At 38.2% G+C, this 21,493-nt stretch overlaps 1 protein-coding gene across 2 annotated transcripts in view; it reads right to left on the bottom strand.

Moving 5' to 3' along the window:
* Nucleotides 1-21,493, bottom strand: part of LOC113236124 — a 221,413-nt gene that overhangs the window by 160,201 nt on the left and 39,719 nt on the right. For both annotated transcript variants that reach the window (XM_026472121.1, XM_026472122.1), the window contains exon 3: nt 18,604-19,348. In XM_026472121.1, the coding sequence (XP_026327906.1) occupies nt 18,604-19,308 (705 nt within the window). In that variant the 5' untranslated portion in view covers nt 19,309-19,348. The remainder of the gene's footprint in view (nt 1-18,603; nt 19,349-21,493) is intronic.

Genomic DNA, 21,493 nt, shown 5'->3' with positions numbered 1-21,493 from the left:
TCAAGCGCAAGACTTGTTCGTCCTGTCACTTGATGATATAGAAAAAAAATCTCTACGCGGCCACGGATAACGCAGTCAAGCTGGCAACATACTATTCAAAGTCAAAATAATCACGTTAAAAAGAAGAAGAATAATAAGAAGGTCTAGAGCCGTAGTTTACTATGCACTTGCGCCAACAGCGGAGCATTTTAAAATATAACACATGACGTAATAAATACTACAAGAACAAACTGATGACACGCACGTTCAGATTCTAAGAGGTGTACAAACATTGAGAGTTATGTGACGATATGCGTACGCATATGTTTATCAGGAAGACACGTATAAACAAGAGCACGAAGTCTCAAGGATGCGCGTGAGTCAGCGACCGGCCTGCTTTTAGCGTTGAGCTACTGATAGAAGATTATACATATATAAATAAATGTAGACATGAAACAGTTGCTGTTTCAATAATGCTTAAAGTAAGACTATTTTGGGTGAACGTAATGGAAGTGTGTGGAAAGATCAACCTTGTATAAGTAATAATGTAAATAAGCCACGCAACGACGTAATATCAGTGTTTCCTGTAAGTCAGGCGTATACGTCCCAGTATACTGGGCAACAATTGGCGAGTACAGTCGATACTCTAATATATCTGACCTCATCTGACAGACTATTTGATTCGGAGTAGACCAGTGAAAAGAAAGGTGTTTAAACTTAACTAACTTAACTTACTTGTGTGAACCGTAAAATTCATTTTGGTATGACTTTCTTCTTGCATCAGTAGCGAATGACGTTTTAAGAAACTTTTTAAGCCAATTTGATTTTTAATTACATTGCATAAGTTCTAAGTTCAACCAAAAAGCTGGAATTAATTTAGACTTTCCGTTGAATGCGTAAGAAGGCTAGAAGGCAAAAGGTCTAGGGGATCAGATATCTTAGGTCATCGACTATACCTTTACTTTGGCAAATCCTTTCATCGTTATGGCAATATAGCATATACCATCGATGCGATAGGAAGAAGGTGTAGATACCATAAATAGAATCTCTTAAAAATCTACTTTTAATATTACGCCTAATAAATGGATGTATATAAAAGGCAAGACGCCTTGATGATGAACTAATTTCAAGACCATAACATTAAGCTGTTGTTAAATGTTATAGTTGGTGTCCAAACTACTAAACAGGGCTACAAAGATTCGTGACTATAAAACAGTAAGTGAAACATCGACACTAATGCTAAAGAAAGAACATAAATTATTAGTAGCAGTACGAAAGATATTCCGAACGATTCTGGGACAAATCAAAGGAGAACTACCTCCGTGGCCGAACGGTTACCATGCCGGACTGCCACGCAGAGGTCCCAGGTTCGATTCCCGGGCCGGGAGAAATATTTGTATGGACTACATTTATTTCTCTCGTGAGTTTGGGTGTAATTTGTGGTTGTCTATGTGTGTGTCCATGGCACCCGCGACACAGGGTTTCCCTAGTGCGGGGCTATGTTGAGTGTGAGCGTTATTATTATTATTATTATTATTAGAATTTGGGAACTGGAGGGCCAGATTCAGTAGAGAAATCGAAGAGCTAGTGTCTGAGCTGGACATAATCGGGAAAGTAAAATCCTCCCGAATTTGCTGGCTGGGGCTTGTGGAAAGAATGGGAGAGGATCGAGCTGCCAAAAAAGCGAATTTGGGGCGATTCGTCTGGTGGGGCGTCCGAGACATTGCTGGAAGGAAGGAGTCGCCAAAGATGTGAGGGAGCTGAATGTGCCCAACTGGCACAACACTTCGGGTAGCTGAGCCAGCGAAGTAAGTAATTATATATATACTTAAAAGACAAATGTGGTTATTAAGTAGATATGAAATGCCTACGTATTCCGTAATGTAGTTATGTGTTCTGTGGCGGCGTCTTAGTTGTTTGCAATTTCACAAAAAAATAGATGAATATCAAAATTAAAAACATAATGATATTCAATAAAAAAAAACAATACTGCAAGAAATAATGTTTTTACAATTCAAAACATGTTTTAAATTATAACAATTATGAATAAATATACAAACATGAATGTAATAATGCGGTTTAATTATAATATGGAAGTATCTTTTAATATATTTCTTTTAATTATGCGTCTCTAAAATTAAACATTATACGCCCGAAGCCGGTAGATTGCGAGTAAGTTAATTACCTACGTTTGTATGATCTTGATGTTATCGCAAACTGAATTTAAAAACGTTCCATTCTATTTTAATCTAGAATTTGTATTTGTTACGTCTCACTGCTGGATCTTTTCTCAGGCGAGGGTTTAGGTCATAGTCCGCCACGATGGCTCAATGCGGGTTTTGGGACCTGCAGCACCGACGTGCAGGTTTTACCACGATGTTTTCCTTCACCGCAAAGCTTATGATAATTTATGTTACTGGATCCACTGTGTGAGATAACAATAGGCTGAGTGGATGACGGATTCTGTAACGGCACAGCGCACACGCTGCCAGTTTTGTCAATTATTATTCCTTACATTAATTATTTATTCAAGTTATCTTCTGTTTTATATTTGAACTACTATTATTTTTATCTTTTTTTTCCTTGCTGTGCTTTCAATTTATATTTAATTTTCTAGTCGAAAATTGTTATGTATTTTTTTTGGTAATGTAATGTGTGTGTACTGGTCTGATACAGAAATGATTTCTATTCTATTCTATAAATTTCAAATTAAATTTCGCACGTAAATTCCAAGAAACTCAGATAGGCGAGCCTGGATTCGAAGCTACGGCCTTTGCTTTTGGCTAGCACCTAATGACCTACTACATGAATTCCAACTCTTTGTTAACGTAGAAACAATATTATTCGCTCTCATGTCCACTGTGTCCAGTTAGCTGCACCGGCGAATACCTACTAAGGCAAGCGTACTAGGCTAAGAGAATTTTAACATCACTATATTATTGGTTTCTATCATTGACTCCGTAAGAAGAATCCCTTTAACACCATCTTTACAACAGATACAATTTTAATTTACCTTACATATTAGTTATAATAAATAGCATGCCACACTTAAGATCCGAACCAAAAACCAATGCTGAGAACGCAAACATAGCGTTTTCTAGCAAATACTGAGTTAATGATCTTTTGTTACCGCAGCTGGCGCCACACAAGAGCAATCTGCGTTTATTTTATTTTTCTTGTGTTTGTGATTTTTAACTGACTTCAAAAATGGTGGCGGTTCTTTTTTTCATTTGTATTTATTTTTGTGTTTGTATTGTTTGTGTGTGTGTTACGCGATCATTCCTACATTTGTGAACCGATTTAAATAATTCTTTTTTTGTTAGAAAGGCACATAGGTAACATGACCATTAATTTTTTCCTTTACAGCGAGACTGTAAATTTATTATTGTTTGAAAAATAAAATACATATTTATGACGAAATGTTTAATGATTAACTCTATGACCGCCGTGGACGCTTTATTGGCTGATACGCCAATTATGCCTTAAAACGTCAATGAAATCATTCAATTTTCAATAGATATTAATAAATAAACATTAAATATTCCTTGCGTTATTTGTCTATTCTAGTTAACTATGGATTCATACCTACACCGGTTGTCCGGTTATGTTTTTGTTTGACTTAGGAGAATTGAATTAATATAAGTGGAAATTTATAACATGTCACATCACTATTATATAGGCTTGGCATCTAGGGGACGAAACTAGTTTTTGTTAGTAGCGGTTAAAAGATTAAATTTTTGAAAAATAACTAAAAATATTTAATGATAAAAAATAATTATATAGTATAATAGGTCTGATGGGCTAGTTTAAAATATTTTAGGGATGAGCTAATTTTCTTCAATTCTTACATTTTAAATCTATTCCACGGCAACAGGGGCCAACTGCACATCACCGCCAAAAACAATGCACGCGCAATACGGATGCACAACTAAAAGAACCGGGCGGCAAGCCTTCTTGAGACTTCGCTTTGGCGATTGGTGTGGTTTGTGATTGGTGAGGTGTGTTCTGTTTTGTCAAAGCGGGACATTTTAAGGTTTTTTTGGGACAGCGGGACACGAAACTTAAAAGCAGGGCGTATTATTTCCATAAAATTAAAACACAGCTAAAACGCAATTTATAAGCAAACTTTTGATATCGGTTTTTTTTTATAAAATTATGTTATAATTAAGTAATGTAATTACTTTTTTGTGAAATTACTCCACTAGTTTGTTATAATTATTAATACAAAGATCGAACACTTAGAAAACATTCCTTCGATCCGGCAGGATTCGAACCGACGTCTTCTAGCAAACCGTGCCAGACACTATGCCAACTAAGCCACGGAACGAACCAGCGGACCTCACGACTTTTTCTAGACGTTTGCTGCTGGATATTTGTATATGATTTTCAACGACTTTTTAACCGTAGCGTCATCTATGAGAAATCTATGAAAGTATTTCGTCACCTTTACAGCTACCAAGCCCTATTTATTTGTGTTTTACATTTGAATTTTTGATTACGTGTCTTTAATTTTTCTTCCGTTTTGTTTGGTTTTTCTTTTGTGACGTCATTTGTGGTAGTCAAATAAATGTATTTTCTTTCTTTCAGTGACAACTCACTATCAAAATACTTGTCTTGTAAACTCTAGTTTTTCGGTTTGATGATCCCGTTAAAACTTGAGTATTATCAAATTCAAAACAGCGAATTACGTAAATGGTATCTGTTGCTAGAACCAACACATGTAGCAGTAGAGCTCCATGTGAAAAAGCTCCAGGGAAGTTACTTGACCTATTTCTGCAGTCAAGCAGTAATGTGAGCATTATTTGGTTCCAGTTTTGGAGGCTTAATGGTGCTGGCGAAATTACAGGTAGATGGGACTTGCCAACTTATGTCTCAGGGTGACGGGCGCAGTGACAGTGCCCCTCAGATCTGTGTGATTTAAAGCACTGGGCGGCTCATCAACTGTTATGGTCAGGTGTGTCTCTTACCACCAGTCGTGCGACTTGTTCGTCCTGTCACTTGGTATCATAAAAGATGTGGGTTTTCTAACTGTATTTTTGTTTTTTCTTAAAAATTTCCCGTTAAGTATTGTGATAAACAAAGGATGTCGCTAACACGGTCAATTACTGTTGCCTGCATTATGTGCGCGTGCGCATTGTCATGTACGAGAATCGATTTATAAAAACGTTGTGAGAATAACTATCAACATAACTGTGAACGGTTATGGCTTAATCGGTTAAAGTGGAATAAGAATTGTTTACAGAGACAGGTTTTATGCTAAATAGAAAAACATGAAAAGGTATGTGTTTTTTTTTTAAACGACTTCAAAAAAGGTTCACAGAGTAATTCTCTCAATTCTACTGTATTTTTTTTTGTATGAATATTACGCGATAACTCCGTCAATTGTGAACCAATTTTGATGATTATTTTTTTGTTGAAAAGAGGGTACCTCAGTATTGGTCCCATTTAAATTTAAAGAAAATATTCCACCTCTAAGGGTTAGGGCTAGTTTGCCACTAGGACGAAGCCGGTTTCGCGCACTTTCCGTTAACCGATTTCAATAAAACTTTGCAAAAAGATGTAATTCCACGAACTTTTGAGTTTGGTTTTTTTTATATAATATTGAGACCAAAAGTGGCTGGATGAAGGAGGCACAAAACCAAATTTTTTAACTTGACCCGTAGCTCAGTTGGTAAGAGCAATACTACGATGCAGTATGGTTGTGGGTTCAAGACTCACCGGGTCAAAAAGGTTTTTCTATGTGTTCGATCTTTGTATTAAAACTCATAATGAAAACAAGCGGATTTAGAGAGAGATATCACATAGGCACATTAAACTTCAATTTCAGAACCCAAATAGAGCCGGTCTTTGAAAAGACAAGGCTCAACATACCAGAAATTGTCATCGGGTGACGTTTTCTTCGGATGGAAAAGGCGAAAAACGTCACCGACACAACATATGTATACTTAAATGTGTGGAGTTTCAGTCAAACTTTATCGTTTTACCTTCGTTCCCCACGCGACAACATCGTAATTCATTTTACAAAATTAATCTACAACCTATAAGTGGTATTTTCCTTTTAAAAACAAAGCGGTTATTTGTAAACGGCCAATCTAAGGTTTCCCTAATTTTCAAGTTTCCATACACAACACGTGCTCAACAACGTGACGAGTTTTATAGGCTTCTTGTTTCACTTTACATCATAAAATTAGACAATTAATTTTAATTACAAAATACTGGAAAGTTGCTCGTAAAGCCATAGAAAGGGCAACAAACAACTATGCCAACATAGTAGGTAAACTGAAAGTTATAAAACTTCTACAATTTCACAAGAAAATGTTGAAAATAATACATAGGGCGCAGTATAAGTTTCCGGAACTGGCCACTTACATAAACAATGTTTAAAAAGTAATTACAACATTTGAAAATGGAACTCTTTGGCTGTAGAATACAGTTTGTTTCATCTGACTGTCACTTGTTTTTACATTGTGGCGTCATTTTAGAAATAGGTTGTCTACATGACCATGGATTTAACTCGTGAAAATTTTCGTAGTATGATTTTCTACGACTTTTAAGTGTTATTGAACAGCTCAGCGGAGCTTCCCTCGGCTTCAAACTTTTGGCGATGAAGCGCTATGCAAGACGACTATTTATAGCTGGTTTGCAGAATCAAACGCAGTCGTGTGAATCTCAGTGACGAATTTCGTGATGGTCGCCCGTCCACTGTTGTGAACAACAAAAACAACGATGCTGTGCGCCGTATGATCAAAACAGACAGGCATGTGACATACAATGAGATTCGGGCATCTTTAGGCATAGGCATGAGTCAAATACAATCAATACTACACAAACATTTGGGTGTGAAAAAGCTGTGCTCTAGGTGGATCCCACACAATTTGACTGAGGCTCAAAAAACGGATCGCATCACTTGATGCAATGCCATGTTTACCAGATTCAACAAAGGGGCGTCAAATTCGGTGTGGGACATAGTAACAGGTGACGAAAGATGGATTTATAGTTACGATCCCAAAATAAAGCAGCAATCGAGCGTATGGGTCTTTCGAAATGAGCCGAAACCAACCAACGTGGCGCGCGTGCTAAGTGCCTCTAAGCGATGATTGCTTCTTTTTTAATAAAACTGGACACGTGGCTACAGTTGCTTTGGAGAATCGTTGTACCGTGAATAGTGATTGGTACACGACCATTTGTTTGCTGGAAGTTATTGACAAACTCCGTAAAAATAACCGTAAACGCCGCACGATAATGCCAGTTCTCACACGGCTAGACAGACAAATGAATTTTTGAAGGTGAACAACGTTGACCGTATGAGCCATCCCGTGTGAAGTCCCGACCTGGCACCTTGTGACTTTTATTTGTTTCCAAAAATTAAGAACCAGTTACGCGGTCAACGATTTTTATCACCTGAAGAGTATGAAAAAATATGTTTCAGAGATTGTCACGGAGGAGTGGCATAAATGTTTTCAAAATTGGTTCATTCGTATGAAAAAGTGCATTAACGCTAACGGGGAATACTTTGAGAAACAATAAATTCATTTCATTTTTGTTATTCATTCCGGAAACTTATAGTGCGCGCCACGTAATAATAACGCACACACTCAACATAGCCCCGCACTAGAAAAACGAGACAGAATTGAATAATACTTTGGAAAAAATATGTAATAAAATTGAGGATAACACTGATTACTACGATGATGATATTATAAAACGCAATGTTACTACCTCGGCTCGAATTAAATTTTTTCCCGTACTAATACGGTTCATTTTGCTCAGGTCGAGCAGCGGGGACACAGGCTTTATTTCAGAATTTATTCTTTTACATACAAAATTAAATCAATTTGAAAAATGTATATCGTATACTATACGTGTTTCACTTGGTTCATATAAAAAAAAATCTTTATTATTCGTAAGGTACTTTCGAATACAGATGTTTTGTTGCAAAATTTCGAGGTAAATTTGTGTATTTTTTCTATTGTGAAAATTTTTACGAATCGTGTTTTCACACCGTATACTAATCAATATAAATCCTCAATTTGACTATATATTTTTCCAACGTGATTGATTACGCGAATCAACCAAAGCCATTTGAGGTTGTAACGACTTTTAAACGCTTTTTAGTTTCAAGCTTACAAAATCGTTTAGAAAAACGTTTCATACTACGCATAGACTTTATGTTAAGCTCGCAAAATTGTGTTGAGCGAAAAGCGAGAGCAGACCACTCAATGTTATACGATAAGTAAGTTTATTTGTAAAACACTAGTTTTACTTTTATTTTATATTATTGACTTAAAATGATACTTAAAATGATAAGCGTGCTTATGTGCTTATATTGAAAAACAAACTTTTTAAAGTGATTTTCGTTTAAACGGGAATTTTGCTGAATTCTACGGAACACGAACTTATATCCAGTACCTTTTCAATTTCCGATAAAAAACACCAAACAGCAACAATAGTCCCCTTTACACAGTCACTTTATCGCGCGCGATCAGGAGCGTACAGGATTACGCGCGGAATAGCCTGCACGCGCTATCGTGCGCGAATTACCTGTTTGAAATATTTTAAGCTAACGTTCATTTGCGCGCGATTGCTCGTGTTCGTTTTTGTTACAATGGAAAGAGCGTCCGTGTAAAGGCGTATAGGCGTAGAACAGACCGCGTGAAACCGGCGCGTGTTGGAGAGAGTCAGACGCGCTCAATCACGCACGATAGAGTGTCTGTGTAAAGCCCGTTAATGCTTGAGTTAATTATTGACTAACTTCTATTTATCTCGGGTTAAAGTTCAGAGTTCGCGTCACACTTGATAGGTTTAATAGAATACGATAATTTGAACGCAAAAAATGTGTTTTTACCGGCAAATATATTAAATTATACGCTTATGTGGAGGGTTGAATATTCAAATGACATATTCATGTAAATTAAACTAACGCTTGATCACAATCACATCTGATATTAAGCTATGATCTTGCTATACAAACGTATAGCAAATGTTTAATTGAATGAATTCCTAATGAAGTAATAGGTAAATCAGAGAACTAAAGTGATCGGCATGCCTCGCAAAAGTAGTAGGCTAAAGTACCAGTGGGCCGGACATGTGTGCACAAGGCTGATAGCCATGAGCAGATTAATTGTTCTAGAGTGGCGATCACATCAAGGCAAATGTGGTGCAGATAACCTGAGAAGGGTAGCGGGCAGTGGTCGTATTCAGGCGGCACAGGATTTATGATACTAAGGACGGGACGAACAAGTCGTGCGCCTGATGGTAAACGACACGCCTGTCCACAACAGTTGCAGTGCCACACACGAGCATTAAATCGCAAAGATCCTATGGGGCACTACCACTGCGCCCGTCACCCCGAGATATAAGTTGAAAAGTCCCAGGTGTCTGTAGTTTCACAAGCACCCTTACCCTTCCAAATCGGAACGTGGTGGCAGAAGTAGGTAAAGTGGCAGTAGTTCCCTGGACGAACTCTTTCACAAGCTTTAATGGTGTCTTCCCTTTCACAGTGCCGAAGCGGCTATGAGCGGGTAGATTCACACGTCGAAATCGCAAACAGACGCTAGACCAAGCACTGTGAAAGATACGGGCGGATTGAGCCAATAGGAAGACCTAACCGCGCGCGCTCACGCTCTCGCCCGCCTCGATGCAGACGCCGCCGCCGGCGCCGGCGCGCGCGGCCACTGTGAACACAATGAGCGTCTACGTACATCTTCGGCTTCTTCGCCGTTTATTTACACGCACCCGCGCCCGCCAGCATTCTAATAAGGCCTTACGACTACCGCGGCTGTTTTTTTAACCGATTGCCTTTTTACAATAAATGTTAGTAGTGGTTATCTAACTCCACAGACTTTGTTGACTACCTACGAGTTATTTTTTATTCCGACTCACTAATTAGTCTCTGTGTGCAATAAAAAAAACTCGCATAATGAAGTTGGGCGTGTGTGTTATTCGTGTAAATATTCAAGATATGAAATTAAAATATCGCATGACAATATTGATAAGTGAAATCTAAACATAATACGATAATAAAGACAACTATGCCCGTAGTTTCAATTCGGTATCGTATTTATTAAAGTCCTTACCCTTGCACGGGGCTCGTTTGGCATTCTCAATAGTTTCAATAACAATGCAATACCACGTGTGATCCTAGGTCACAGACACTGACAAAAAACACTGTTTATTACGTACACTGTAAAAACAGACAACAAGTTCCATTGTAGGTCAACAAACGTTTGAAGAAAAAACAAGCTTTTTTTATAAAAAATGATATCTATTGCGCCTGTCCAGGCAGACGCTGAATGGATATCACAAAAAAAAAACAAATTAAATAAAAAGTTTATGAACAAAAAATTGCGTTAACGTTTCGAAGTTTCGCGTTGTTCATAAATGGAACTCGATAGTGATCCGTAGTCGCACACGCACGCGCAACGCGACCGTTCGCAGCGCGAATCATCACCAACTGACAGCCAATCCCGTTTCCTTTTAGTAGAAATTTGCGGAAAAGTTAAAAAATCGAAACAGTAACTTGACACCCAATTTAATTCAAAGGAACAATTATCGTTGCCATAGACATCCGTATCCGTACCATAAGATATGGTTCCTGACTTTGTGCACTATGGTTGGTTAACGATGCGAAGCGAGATTCCGGAGTAATGGCTGCTTTTTGTGGTCTTCTGCTGTTAGGCGTAATTAACTTTTTTCACTTTTTAATCAGATCGTGATAAGAAATAAAGCAGTTTTAAGTGACGCGTTTTTATACTTTAATTAAAAACTAATTCCTTTCCCAGAAAAACTTCAAAACTTAACATGGCAAGGGTAAAAAATCGTCTAAATTAGACGTGAATATAATATTGTGTTTGTTTTTTAAAAGTAGTCGAATCAAATAATTTTTCGGGTCCGTTCGTTATGCCCCCGGTTTCTTTTGCCCCCAATTTGTTTGCCGTCGATTCAAGTAAATTCTATATCAATATTTTTTGTTAAATACGAGTTCATTCGCGTTAAGTACTGTTGACAACGAAAATGAAAAGAACTTGTTAATTTCTGTATATATGAAATTAATTTGGTTGTTAAAAAATTCGTGTTGGTAAGACGGTACAAGAATACGTAAAGTAATTGCCAAAATAAACACTACACGGCCGCAACGAATGCTAGTAACAAGGAACTTGAACTCTATGAAAAACATTTTTTAATTACTGACTAGGGAGTTAAAGAACATATTACGATGACCTTATTGCAGCCTACACAAATATTAATACATTATGTATCAGACCAAAGTTTTGAACGTAACAAAGGCACAAAATGGCAACAGTATTGTTACAATTACATTATTTTAGCAAAAGCATTTTTGTATCTACGAGTACATATAATTAAAAATTGCTTTGAATTACATTTATCCAACCTACCATTTAACCTAACCTAACCTAACCCGAATCGGGTGCAAACAAAAACGTGGGGCAAAAGAAACCGGAGGAATTTAAACTTAATTCTAGGACCTTAACGAGCATTTCTCGAAAGTTGACTTAACGGTCATATGGTCACGGATTAGTGACTGTATTGATTTAAACGCGAGGTATATAATAGTGAAGTGGCCATTGATAATAAAATGATACTTTCAGAAGATAACATTGAATAGATTTTTAATGACTAAATGATATTTTTATTAACAGAGCCCGTTCCGTCATTAAATTGTTTTCTTCAATTTCTAGAAAATATTGTTAGCATCAGAGAAAAAGTTGGCAATGACGTTTATTATATCAGTTTTAAAATTTGCATAATTTATGATCAATATAAATATACATAATTTCATTAAGAAGATATCCATAATATTAACCTTAGAACTAAGTCCAAACTCATGGTACCACGATTTCGTTTAACTAAGGTATAGGATTCTCTTACGGGGTACTGTAGACGTTTTTACAATAAGATTCCGGAGCACATGTTAAAATTATCATTTCATAAGTTTAAAATTTACATTAAAAATATTTTAATTGAAAAGACATATTACAAAATTAAAGAGTAGGTGTCAGATAAAGATGTATGCAATGACAACATGAGTCTAGATTCCACACAATTATGATTCAAAGTGTATTCTATAGCATTTAAGTTTATTTGAAAAGAGCAATCCCTAGAGTTTCTTGCTCGTTCTTCTCAGGGAGGTCAGCGTAGTGAACAAGCAGTAGCTTAAAAAATGACGTTTTAAGTGTAAAAATTTTTCTTATGGAATAAATGATTATTAGGACTTGACTTTGAATCAAACATTCTTTTACTTTTAGAGCATTTAATACTGATAATGCAAGTTGCAATCTCACTAAGCTACCACGGCTCTAAAAATTCCCAAACATTGATAAACGTCGCTCAAGACGCCTTAATCAATCAACTTTTAAATCATGGCCACTTGAATTATCACCTCAAGGTGCCGATTATTATAGTCTACTAACGCTTTAGACGCATCTTAAGTTCTGATTTACATTTCCGCCGATATCCACTTAACATTGAACTTAAAAGCTGTTTATTATAAAACTTAAATTAAAATGTCCCAGATACAAATCAGCAATATCTAAAGAAGTCAATTAAAAGGTCAACTGACGAATTATCTTTCTATATATAATAATATCCATTGTATGGCTCAGATACCTACACTAATTACGAAAAGAGGTAAACCAATTTAAGGAGCCCAAACCAAACACGATTCTCACTGTAAGAAGTTATGATGTTAGGTGGTCTGCAGACTGTCCGGGTTTCAAGGTTACCAGATTATTTGTAATGTTATTTCCATAGCATAGGTACCAAATATTAAGTCGATCGGCCAAGTGGAAGTAAAATAAAGATTCATTTAAATTTTGAGATATCTCTACACCAACTGGGAAAAAAGATGATGATCTTCAAACAGTTGAACAAACGTTTGTCGAACATAGTTAAAACGCTTATTACACTACCCGATTTCAAGGGACCCTAGGTGTAATAATATTCGACTGTTAGGGTCCCTAATTACTGCAGCGTAATAAAACTAGGGCAGTTAGGGAGCTTAGTCAACGCAAACTGTACTCATGAGTAATATCGCATAGAAAGTATCGTACTCATAGAAGTATCGAAACAAAAGTATCGGATACTTGTGTCCTGCAAATTTTCCCTACTTAAAGACAGAATAAAACACATGAATATAAATAATAAAATAAGTCTTTTACTTGATTTATGATTTTTAATTGAAATAAATAATAAAAGACTTTGATTAAATTGATCAATTCAATCAATCGTCATTTCACATAATTTGTGTCACTTAAATTTCCCACTCCTCCTCTGTAAATTACTTAAAAACAAAAACCTATTTGGTAACAGTCTGTTTCTCTTTTTTGATATTGTATTGCCTGCTTTTGAGAACAAACATTCTGAAGAAGGAAGAAACTTTGCCGGAATTGCGAGGCACTTTAATATGTTTGTCAGGTATGTTAATTCAAATTCTTCATTCTTATTCAAAGGCAAATGGTGGCATACACTATACAGCCAAGTCATTTGTGATGAAGGTTGCCATTTAAAAAAAATCGCAAGGTGGCTTGCGTTACGATATGAGGTGTCCTAAGTAGGAAAAAAGAAAAGTATTTAACGAGTACAAAAGTATCGGTTTCGGAAGAAATCTATCGTTACTTTTTCCATGTCCCTAGTGAAAGCGGAGAGCAGTCGTATCGTTTCGTCCCTCTATTTCACGCAGCCATTTTGTGTTGCTATCGCCATGTTGCGCAGTGAAGAAAAAAGGAGTTTTGTTGTACCTGATGGACATATTTATGGAAAAAAGAACACAAAGACTATTAATAAGGATATACGGGCCGAGGGCTTTAAAGTTTTACTTTTTTTTTAATTAGATTTTTAACTTGCTCTTGACCACTACCTAGTTCTGGAGCAAAGATAGGATCTACGATGGAACGAGCTTGCCCAGAAGATGCCTATTCAGTCGCACCTTAAAGATACCCGGGTTGTATGAACTCGGAAATACAGACGCAGGCAGGGAATTCCATTCCTGTGCTGTGCGCATAATAAAAGATGATGAAAAGCGCTTAGTACGCCTGAAGGGAATATCGACCAACTAAGGATGATATCCCGCCGTATGTCTGGATGTCCGATGGTAAAAGGGGGCGGGCGGGATGAGCTAGATGGAGCTCATGGGCACACTCACCGAAATATATTCTGTAAAAAACCGACAGACGGGCAACGTTGCGCCGGTGGGCTAAACTATGAACTTTAGATTCGAGCTTATCGTCGCCAATAAGTCTTCTGGCACTGCGCTCAATCGAATCAAGAGCCTCAAATTGATACTTCGCTGAGCCGTCCCACAGGTGACTGCAGTACTCCATGCAAGATCGGACTTGTGCTTTGTATAAAATTAAGAGCTGTCCAGGCGTGAAATATCGCTTAACCTTATTAAGGATACCCAGTTTTTTGGCTGCAATTTGTGCCTTACATTAAATATAAGCGCCAAAGGGTTGCGCTCAATGTTATGCCAAGGAGATCTAGGCTGTCGGTAAGAGAGACAGATATACCCCGAAAAGTGGGAGTCCGATCAAATTGACTCCTTTTAGCAATAAACAGACAGGCCTGCGTTTTGGTGGCGTTGGACTCCACCAGATTGTAATCTCCGCACTGAGAGACAAGACTTAAGGTCAAGTTCTCTCAACGAACGGATAACTACCCTGCTGTCCTTTGCGCTGGACAGATATCTCTCCGTAACAGTGCTGTCATCTGCATACCCAACAATACCTGGGACTAGCAGGTCATTGATATGCAGCAGGAAAAGAGTCGACCCCTGAGGAACTCCGGCATTGATAGCCATCAAATCAGATGAGCAGCCTTCAATTACTACTCCTATTGACCGTTCATCTAGGAAATCTGGTATCCAGCTACAAAAGTCAGCAGGGATGCGATGTAAGCGGTAAGCTTGCTCAGCAGACTTGCGTGCCAAACCCTGTCAAAGGCTTCGAGATATCTAGTGACACAGCCAGAACCTCGACGTGTTTCTCGATGGCTTCGCTCCAGCAGCGCGTAACATACACGAGAAGATGCCCAGCTGATCGTCCCCGGCGAAAGCCATATTGACGATCACTGAGTAGGTCGTTTGTTTCAAGGTATGATAGCAGCTCTGCTAATCAGAACTTTTTCCATAACCTTACAGAGTATGGAAGTAATAAAGATAGATCGATAATTGCAGGAGTCGGCACGATTGCCCTTTTTGGGGACTGGTTGCACATTTGCAAGTTTCCACGATCCTGGAACGATTCTCGTTTTGGTACAGACGCGTCAGGATAGGAGTCAGCTCAGGCGCACAAAACCTCAGAACTCGTGCCGGTATACCGTCAGGTCCACTAGCTTTGTTAACGTTTAGATTTTGCAGAGCTCTACGAACCTCTTTTTCATGGATTGTGATCTCCGGTATTGAAATATCACATCGAGGTAAAGTTGGTGGTTGTTTCGAGCTTGCGTCTAGATGTGAATTGCTCGCAAATATTGAAGCAAATAGATTTGCTTTTCCTGTTGCGGAGTGAGCCAGTGTTCCGTCAGGTTTTTTGTATGGGAGGCAAGGTGGGACGGCAGAAATTGGATTCAACTGCTTTGGATCGGGACCAGAACTGCTTCGTACCAGGAGGGTACGACGCAAGTCTGGCCCCAATCTTGCTGATATGGTCGAATCTTGCCTTTCTCTGATTTGATCAATCTCGGAAAACCAGTTTGCAGAACTTGGCGCCAGAGTTAAAAGCTCTCTTTATCGCGCGAACCCTCCGTGCTCGAATGTTGCGGCCGCGAGCTTGTATCCACGTTTGGTAAGCGGATTCCTGGCGGGCCTCAGCACGGGCACAATTCGCATTAAACGAGGGTCGGGTTTTGTGACCGAACGGAATATCGGAGAATGGAAAACATTACTCCATTCCCTGCCGGATAACATCCTCAACCGCATCAACAGAGCAAGAGGGGTCACCCGAGGAAGCTCGCCTGATCCCCTAGTGAGACATGCGGGCCCTGGACAGGGACTCCGGAGCCTGCATTGCACGGCCTCACTCGTCTGGGGGGCGGGTCGGAGGACAACCGACTCGCCCCTCCGTTGGCGCGGGAGCCCTGGCGTAAGCTAGGGCGGCCGGGCGGCGTCGTGTTGAATGTTCACTGATCCGACGGCGCCGACTCAACCGGCGAGAGGGAAACCCGGGGGGGTTTTAGTGGGGTAGGCGCTCCAGACTGGAGGGAGAGTCCCCACATAACCCCTGAGTCTCCCTGGGCTCAGGGGTATCCATAAAGATATCCCCCCCGTCAAAAAAAAAAAGGGTGGTAGCAAGCCAGTCGGTCTCTTACAGAACCTACCACCGCAAAGTGGGATCATTCAGCACTCACTACATGTTATTGATACAAGTGGTGTCCCGGGGTTGACCGCTAAGAGGTAAATCCCAACCACCCCAAAACTTTAAATTTACAAAAATTTCGATGAGAAACAACAAATACAAGTTTCGATGACGCCATAGTAATAACAGGTACAATGCTCTCGACGTACACGTTCAGAACTGGTTAGGGCGGTGGCAGAGTAGTGTAATTCGACACACTAGCTAGGGGCCACGCCCACCCTTGAGCCAGGGGCCTAGAAATTGGGTAGTGTTATAAGCGAACCATCCCGATTGAAGAAGCCTTCAAAATAAAAAATGCATTCGTTTGGGTGCTACACACGACATGTAAATGCCACAGACAGACACACATACACAGACAAAGGCTTCAACTTATAAGCCCTCTCTTTTCCGTTAGCGGTTAAAAACAGTTTTAGTGACTTTAAAGGGTTACGGTCTGTTGTTCTCAACATTTACATTAAATTACCAATACCTCACTTATGTACGAGTACATAGGCATTTATGCGTGTGTGTGATAGCACAATAGTATGCTAAATACGTACACTTAAACTTTGAAATAGATAAACGTTGTTTATTATATTTACAATTATTGTGCCATAATATTCAAACCGTTTGGTATCGTTGATGTAAGGTTAAATAATGTGATAATAAAATGGCTTTTGTTAACTTGCAATAGACTTATTTTCACAAACCCACATTCGTATCGATAGCCTTTGCAGACTTATTTACATATGTAGGTAGGTATGTATTTCCCAAGCTATGACAAATAATTTGAAAAATATTTTGCTTTATCAGGGGAAATACGAAAAATTTAAATAGCGGGAAAACCTTTTGTTTAGAAGGAAAATACTTCGGGCAGTAGGAAAATAATCTTCACTAATAGTAACGATGTGATTGCTTAAATTAACGTTGAATACGACAATATATGAATCAAAAAGGTAATTAAACTTTCATTGGAAAATCCCGTATTCAGCAAATATTTTAACCGACTTCAAAAAAAAGGAGGAAGTCATACGTTCGGCTGTATGTATGTTTTCAGATATCCTTGTCAGTTATGGACTGATTTAAAAAGTAATTTTTTGTTTCAAAATCTGCACTCTCATGGTGGTCCCATTGTCATCAAGTCAGAATCTGATGAGGGGCTTTCCAATTTCTCCATTAATTGTGTTTTTTTTTTTTTTTTTTTTTTTTATTGTGACAATGACTGCACCGCGCCTGATGGAAAGTGCGAATACAGTCCAGAGATGAGAGTAACGGATGGAAAACACAAATATCTTCACTCCGTCACTATCATTTTGCCGATCTGGCCAAATGCTTCTTCACACTACGTTTGAAGGACCCGATGTTATAGAGGGGAGGGAATACATGCGCCGGGAGTTGGTTCCACAATTTGATGGTTCGGCATAAAAACGAATTGCCAAACTTTTTAGTGCGGGACGGTATTGAACTGACCGTCCATCTGTGGCAACGCAGTCCGGCACGGGTGGTCCGCTGATGGAAAGGAGAGGAAGGGATAAGGTTGAATAACGTTGAATAATGTGTAACGATTTTGAAAATTCTTTTTTGTTTCGAAGGGTTATACTCTTGAGGCGGTCCCTGATGCTGTTCCGGGTTCGTTTCGGCTATCACAAATTACTAATTATTTTCCGCAAACAAAAGTCGACTTGTCACTTGACGCAATATAGTTGTAATCACCAAATCACCGTCACCATGACAACCAGAAAGGAGTCCGTAGCAGTCCCATTGACAGAAGTCTTCTGACTGATGAAGGGACCCCATGGAAATTGAATTGAAAAAAGTTACAATTATAAAGGCCATATAATCAGTGTTAGTTAAAGAAATATACGGTGGAGCTCATTGTGAAAGAGTTCGTCTAGAGAAGTACTGCCACCATACTATTTCTGCCGCCAAAAAGTAATGTGAGAATTACTGCGTTCCGGTTTTGAAGGTAGCTGGTGAAACTAGAGGCACATGGGACTTATCAACTTTATGTCATAAGGGGACGAGTGCAGTGGCACGATCTTTACGATTTAAAGCTCTGAGTGGCAGTGCAACTGTTACAGACGTGTCGCTTATCACCAGGTGCACGATTTGTTCGTCCTGTCACTTAATATCATAAAAAAATACGTTACGTGGATCCCAAGACCTTCGAAATATATTATTATGTTAGTTTCGCTTTTTACATTTTAAGCGGGAGGCCGCAGAGGAAATCATACGAAAATTTCAGAACGACAAAATATAAAGTGCTGAAACTCACCTTATCACTATCAGTCGGCAGCGTCCCGTATCCATACCAACTCCTGGCTGGCCTCAGCTTGGGCTCTTCGCGAGGAGAAAGGAGGCCGCTGCCCCATCGCACCACACCCTCGGCCGCGGCCGTTACGCTCGGAATCACAGGACTTCCATTAGGGGACGGCGGGCTGTGGAGCCCTTTCTCTGCCACAGGAGGCAATGTTGGCAAAGCACAACCTGACCTCCTCTCATATATCCTCTTGCAATCATCTATATCCGTTTCCAACAGACCTTTTTTATCGCTCCCTCGTTTTACGTCTTCTTTTACCCATTTCGGATCGGAGTCCCTGCGCTTACCGCTATCATTGGACTCCTGACGATACAGCAACGCCTTCTTTAAACTCTCACTTGAGTCTTTAGAATCCAATTTCGCCTGACCCTTTTTATCATCCTTGATAACGACTTTCTTTTCATCTTTCGATATAAGCGCGCGTTTAAGACTGTCCGTAGAGTCTTGTTTGTGGATGAGTCTGCGCGGACACTCGGTGTTTAAAGAGTCTGTAGTTTTCGAGATGAGAAGTTTTGGGTAGTCATAAGGAGCATTGTCGTTGAGTTCAAGGGATCGCCGGTTTTTTCGTTTGTCAGCGGGGGCGATTTGGGCTTTGACGGGCAGCAGGCGGCGCGGGAGCAGGCTGCGATGGTCAGCGAGCGGCGACTCCGGGCGTAACATGGTGGGCGGCGGGCTCACTCTGCCGCGAGGGTGAAATCGCCTGCAACAAAGAAGATTTATGTAAGAAGACAAAAATACAATACCTTTAAACTACCTTTGTATTTAGAAACCAAAGTCAGTTTCTGTCTTCTTTTTTTTTTCAATAATAATTTCAAAGCGAAATATATACGAAGTTATTTTTACTAATACACAAACAATCGAATACAATGTAGCAATTTTAAGTAATCATTGTGTTTTTTCCTATTTCAAGTGGCGTTTGGCCGACACCTAGAATATTTTAATTAATTTACTCATAATACACAGTCTAATTCTGCTAGCGGAATATAATAGGCAATAAAACGGGTGTGTAATGGAAGATATAACAACAAATAATCCATTTTCACTTGGTATAATAACATTTGATATAATTTCTAAGCATATAATCACTCACTATATATAATGAACAAAAGGCATAATTTCAATGTGTATAATGAACCTTCAGTATAGCAAACATTAGATATAATGATTAAGTGACATAATGAACAAATGGTATAAGTACTACCAGTATAATGTATTAAATAATATAACACAATTTTTCGTTTTACGAATAGTCGAAACGCCGTACATTATGTTGACAAGAATTTCTTTTATTCCATTGAATGTACAATGGAAAAATTTAATTGTTTTTGTACAGCTTTAAGTGCTTTTGGTGTTATAAAATATATTTATTAAAACTTTAAGCAGAATATTTAATTGCATATACTGTATGAAATCGAACCAACTAGCAAATGCAAACAAATTCGATTCTGGCAGATTTGTCATATACTAACCTAACCTAACCCACAGGAGGAGGTCGAACCAACTAGGAAATGCAAACAAATTCGGTTCATTTGTCGTTGCACCTAAACACCACTGTGAATTATATGAATTTTGTTTTTCACACATACACATTCAACATTATTATACTCAGAGAATGTTATACTTGAAGTGTTTATATGAAATGAACATTATGCCACCGGTACATTAGATTGAAAGTTGTTACATCAATCGTCTATTATACTTAGTGACATTTATATCATGCTAGAATGAAAATGAAAAAAATGAAAAAGTTGATTTCTGTTTTGTGTAAGTTGTTTTTTACACAAGGTTGGGACTTTCTAGTAGGTGTCGTCCACCTGTGACAGGAAGTCCCGCTCTTCCATTATCATTTAGTTGTATGAAACAAACTATTAATTTCTAAATTACTAAACTAATTGCACTACTTAATTATACAAGTTAACAAAAATGATGCGATATGCTAAGTTTTACGAATCTACAAAAAAAAAATTAAATGATAAATGTAAATGAAAACTAAACTTAAATTTCAACTTATAAATAAATTACAATAATTGTTGTAAATGATAAATGTATACAAATGTTTATTTACTAACATCTTCAAATTATTGCACATTCCTCACAGAAGAACCTGCCTTACGAATGAGTAGTAGAGTTTAATGAATATGATGAATTGTAATTTGCTTACCTTTGATATAAAGATTATTTATTTATTATTATTATAGGCTAGAATTTTTGTTGGTGTAGAAAGTATATAGAGGAGACAAAGTATAGAAACGCACAAACAGCATAAGTAAAAAATAAGAAAACTTACGTAGTAATTATGTTCTCCGTTTCTTCAAAATTAAGTGTCAACAGGCAATTTGTCAACGCTTTTTTACAATTCTACAAGTTTAAATGGTAAATATTTCTTATTTGGTTGACAGAGTTATATAAATGTGCCGATTTTACTATAAATTGCCTTTAAGCGAATACAGATTTAGAAATTGGTTGAGGTACTAAAATGTTTTTCCGTCTACGAGACATTAGCATTGAGTTATAAGGAAGGGACTTGTGTAGCTTTAGTACTGCAATAAAGGATGTACAGTTTCCTCATTGAGAGGTGACCACTAAATTGGTAATGTTCGTTAGTAGGAAATTAAGAATATTATGTCAAAAGCCTGTATACCATAAATTAATTATATCTGTTGAACGTTATATCGACTAAAAATATGTCATTTGGTGTTATATATTACGAATCGCACTCAAACAAAATCCATTCCACTAAAGTATAGAAAAAAATAAAATATATTAAGTTTGAGGAAGTCAACGTGCGAAATCTGTGAGCAGAATTATTATAAAAACGAACGTCACAGCAGTGAATTGAGATCAT

This window comes from Hyposmocoma kahamanoa, unplaced genomic scaffold (genome assembly GCF_003589595.1).
Source record: "Hyposmocoma kahamanoa isolate Upper Pololo Valley unplaced genomic scaffold, ASM358959v1 89, whole genome shotgun sequence".
In the NCBI taxonomy this organism is placed as follows: Eukaryota; Metazoa; Arthropoda; class Insecta; order Lepidoptera; family Cosmopterigidae; genus Hyposmocoma; species Hyposmocoma kahamanoa.
Note: the sequence above shows the minus strand (reverse complement) of the source record. Positions and strands in the feature narration are given on the sequence as shown.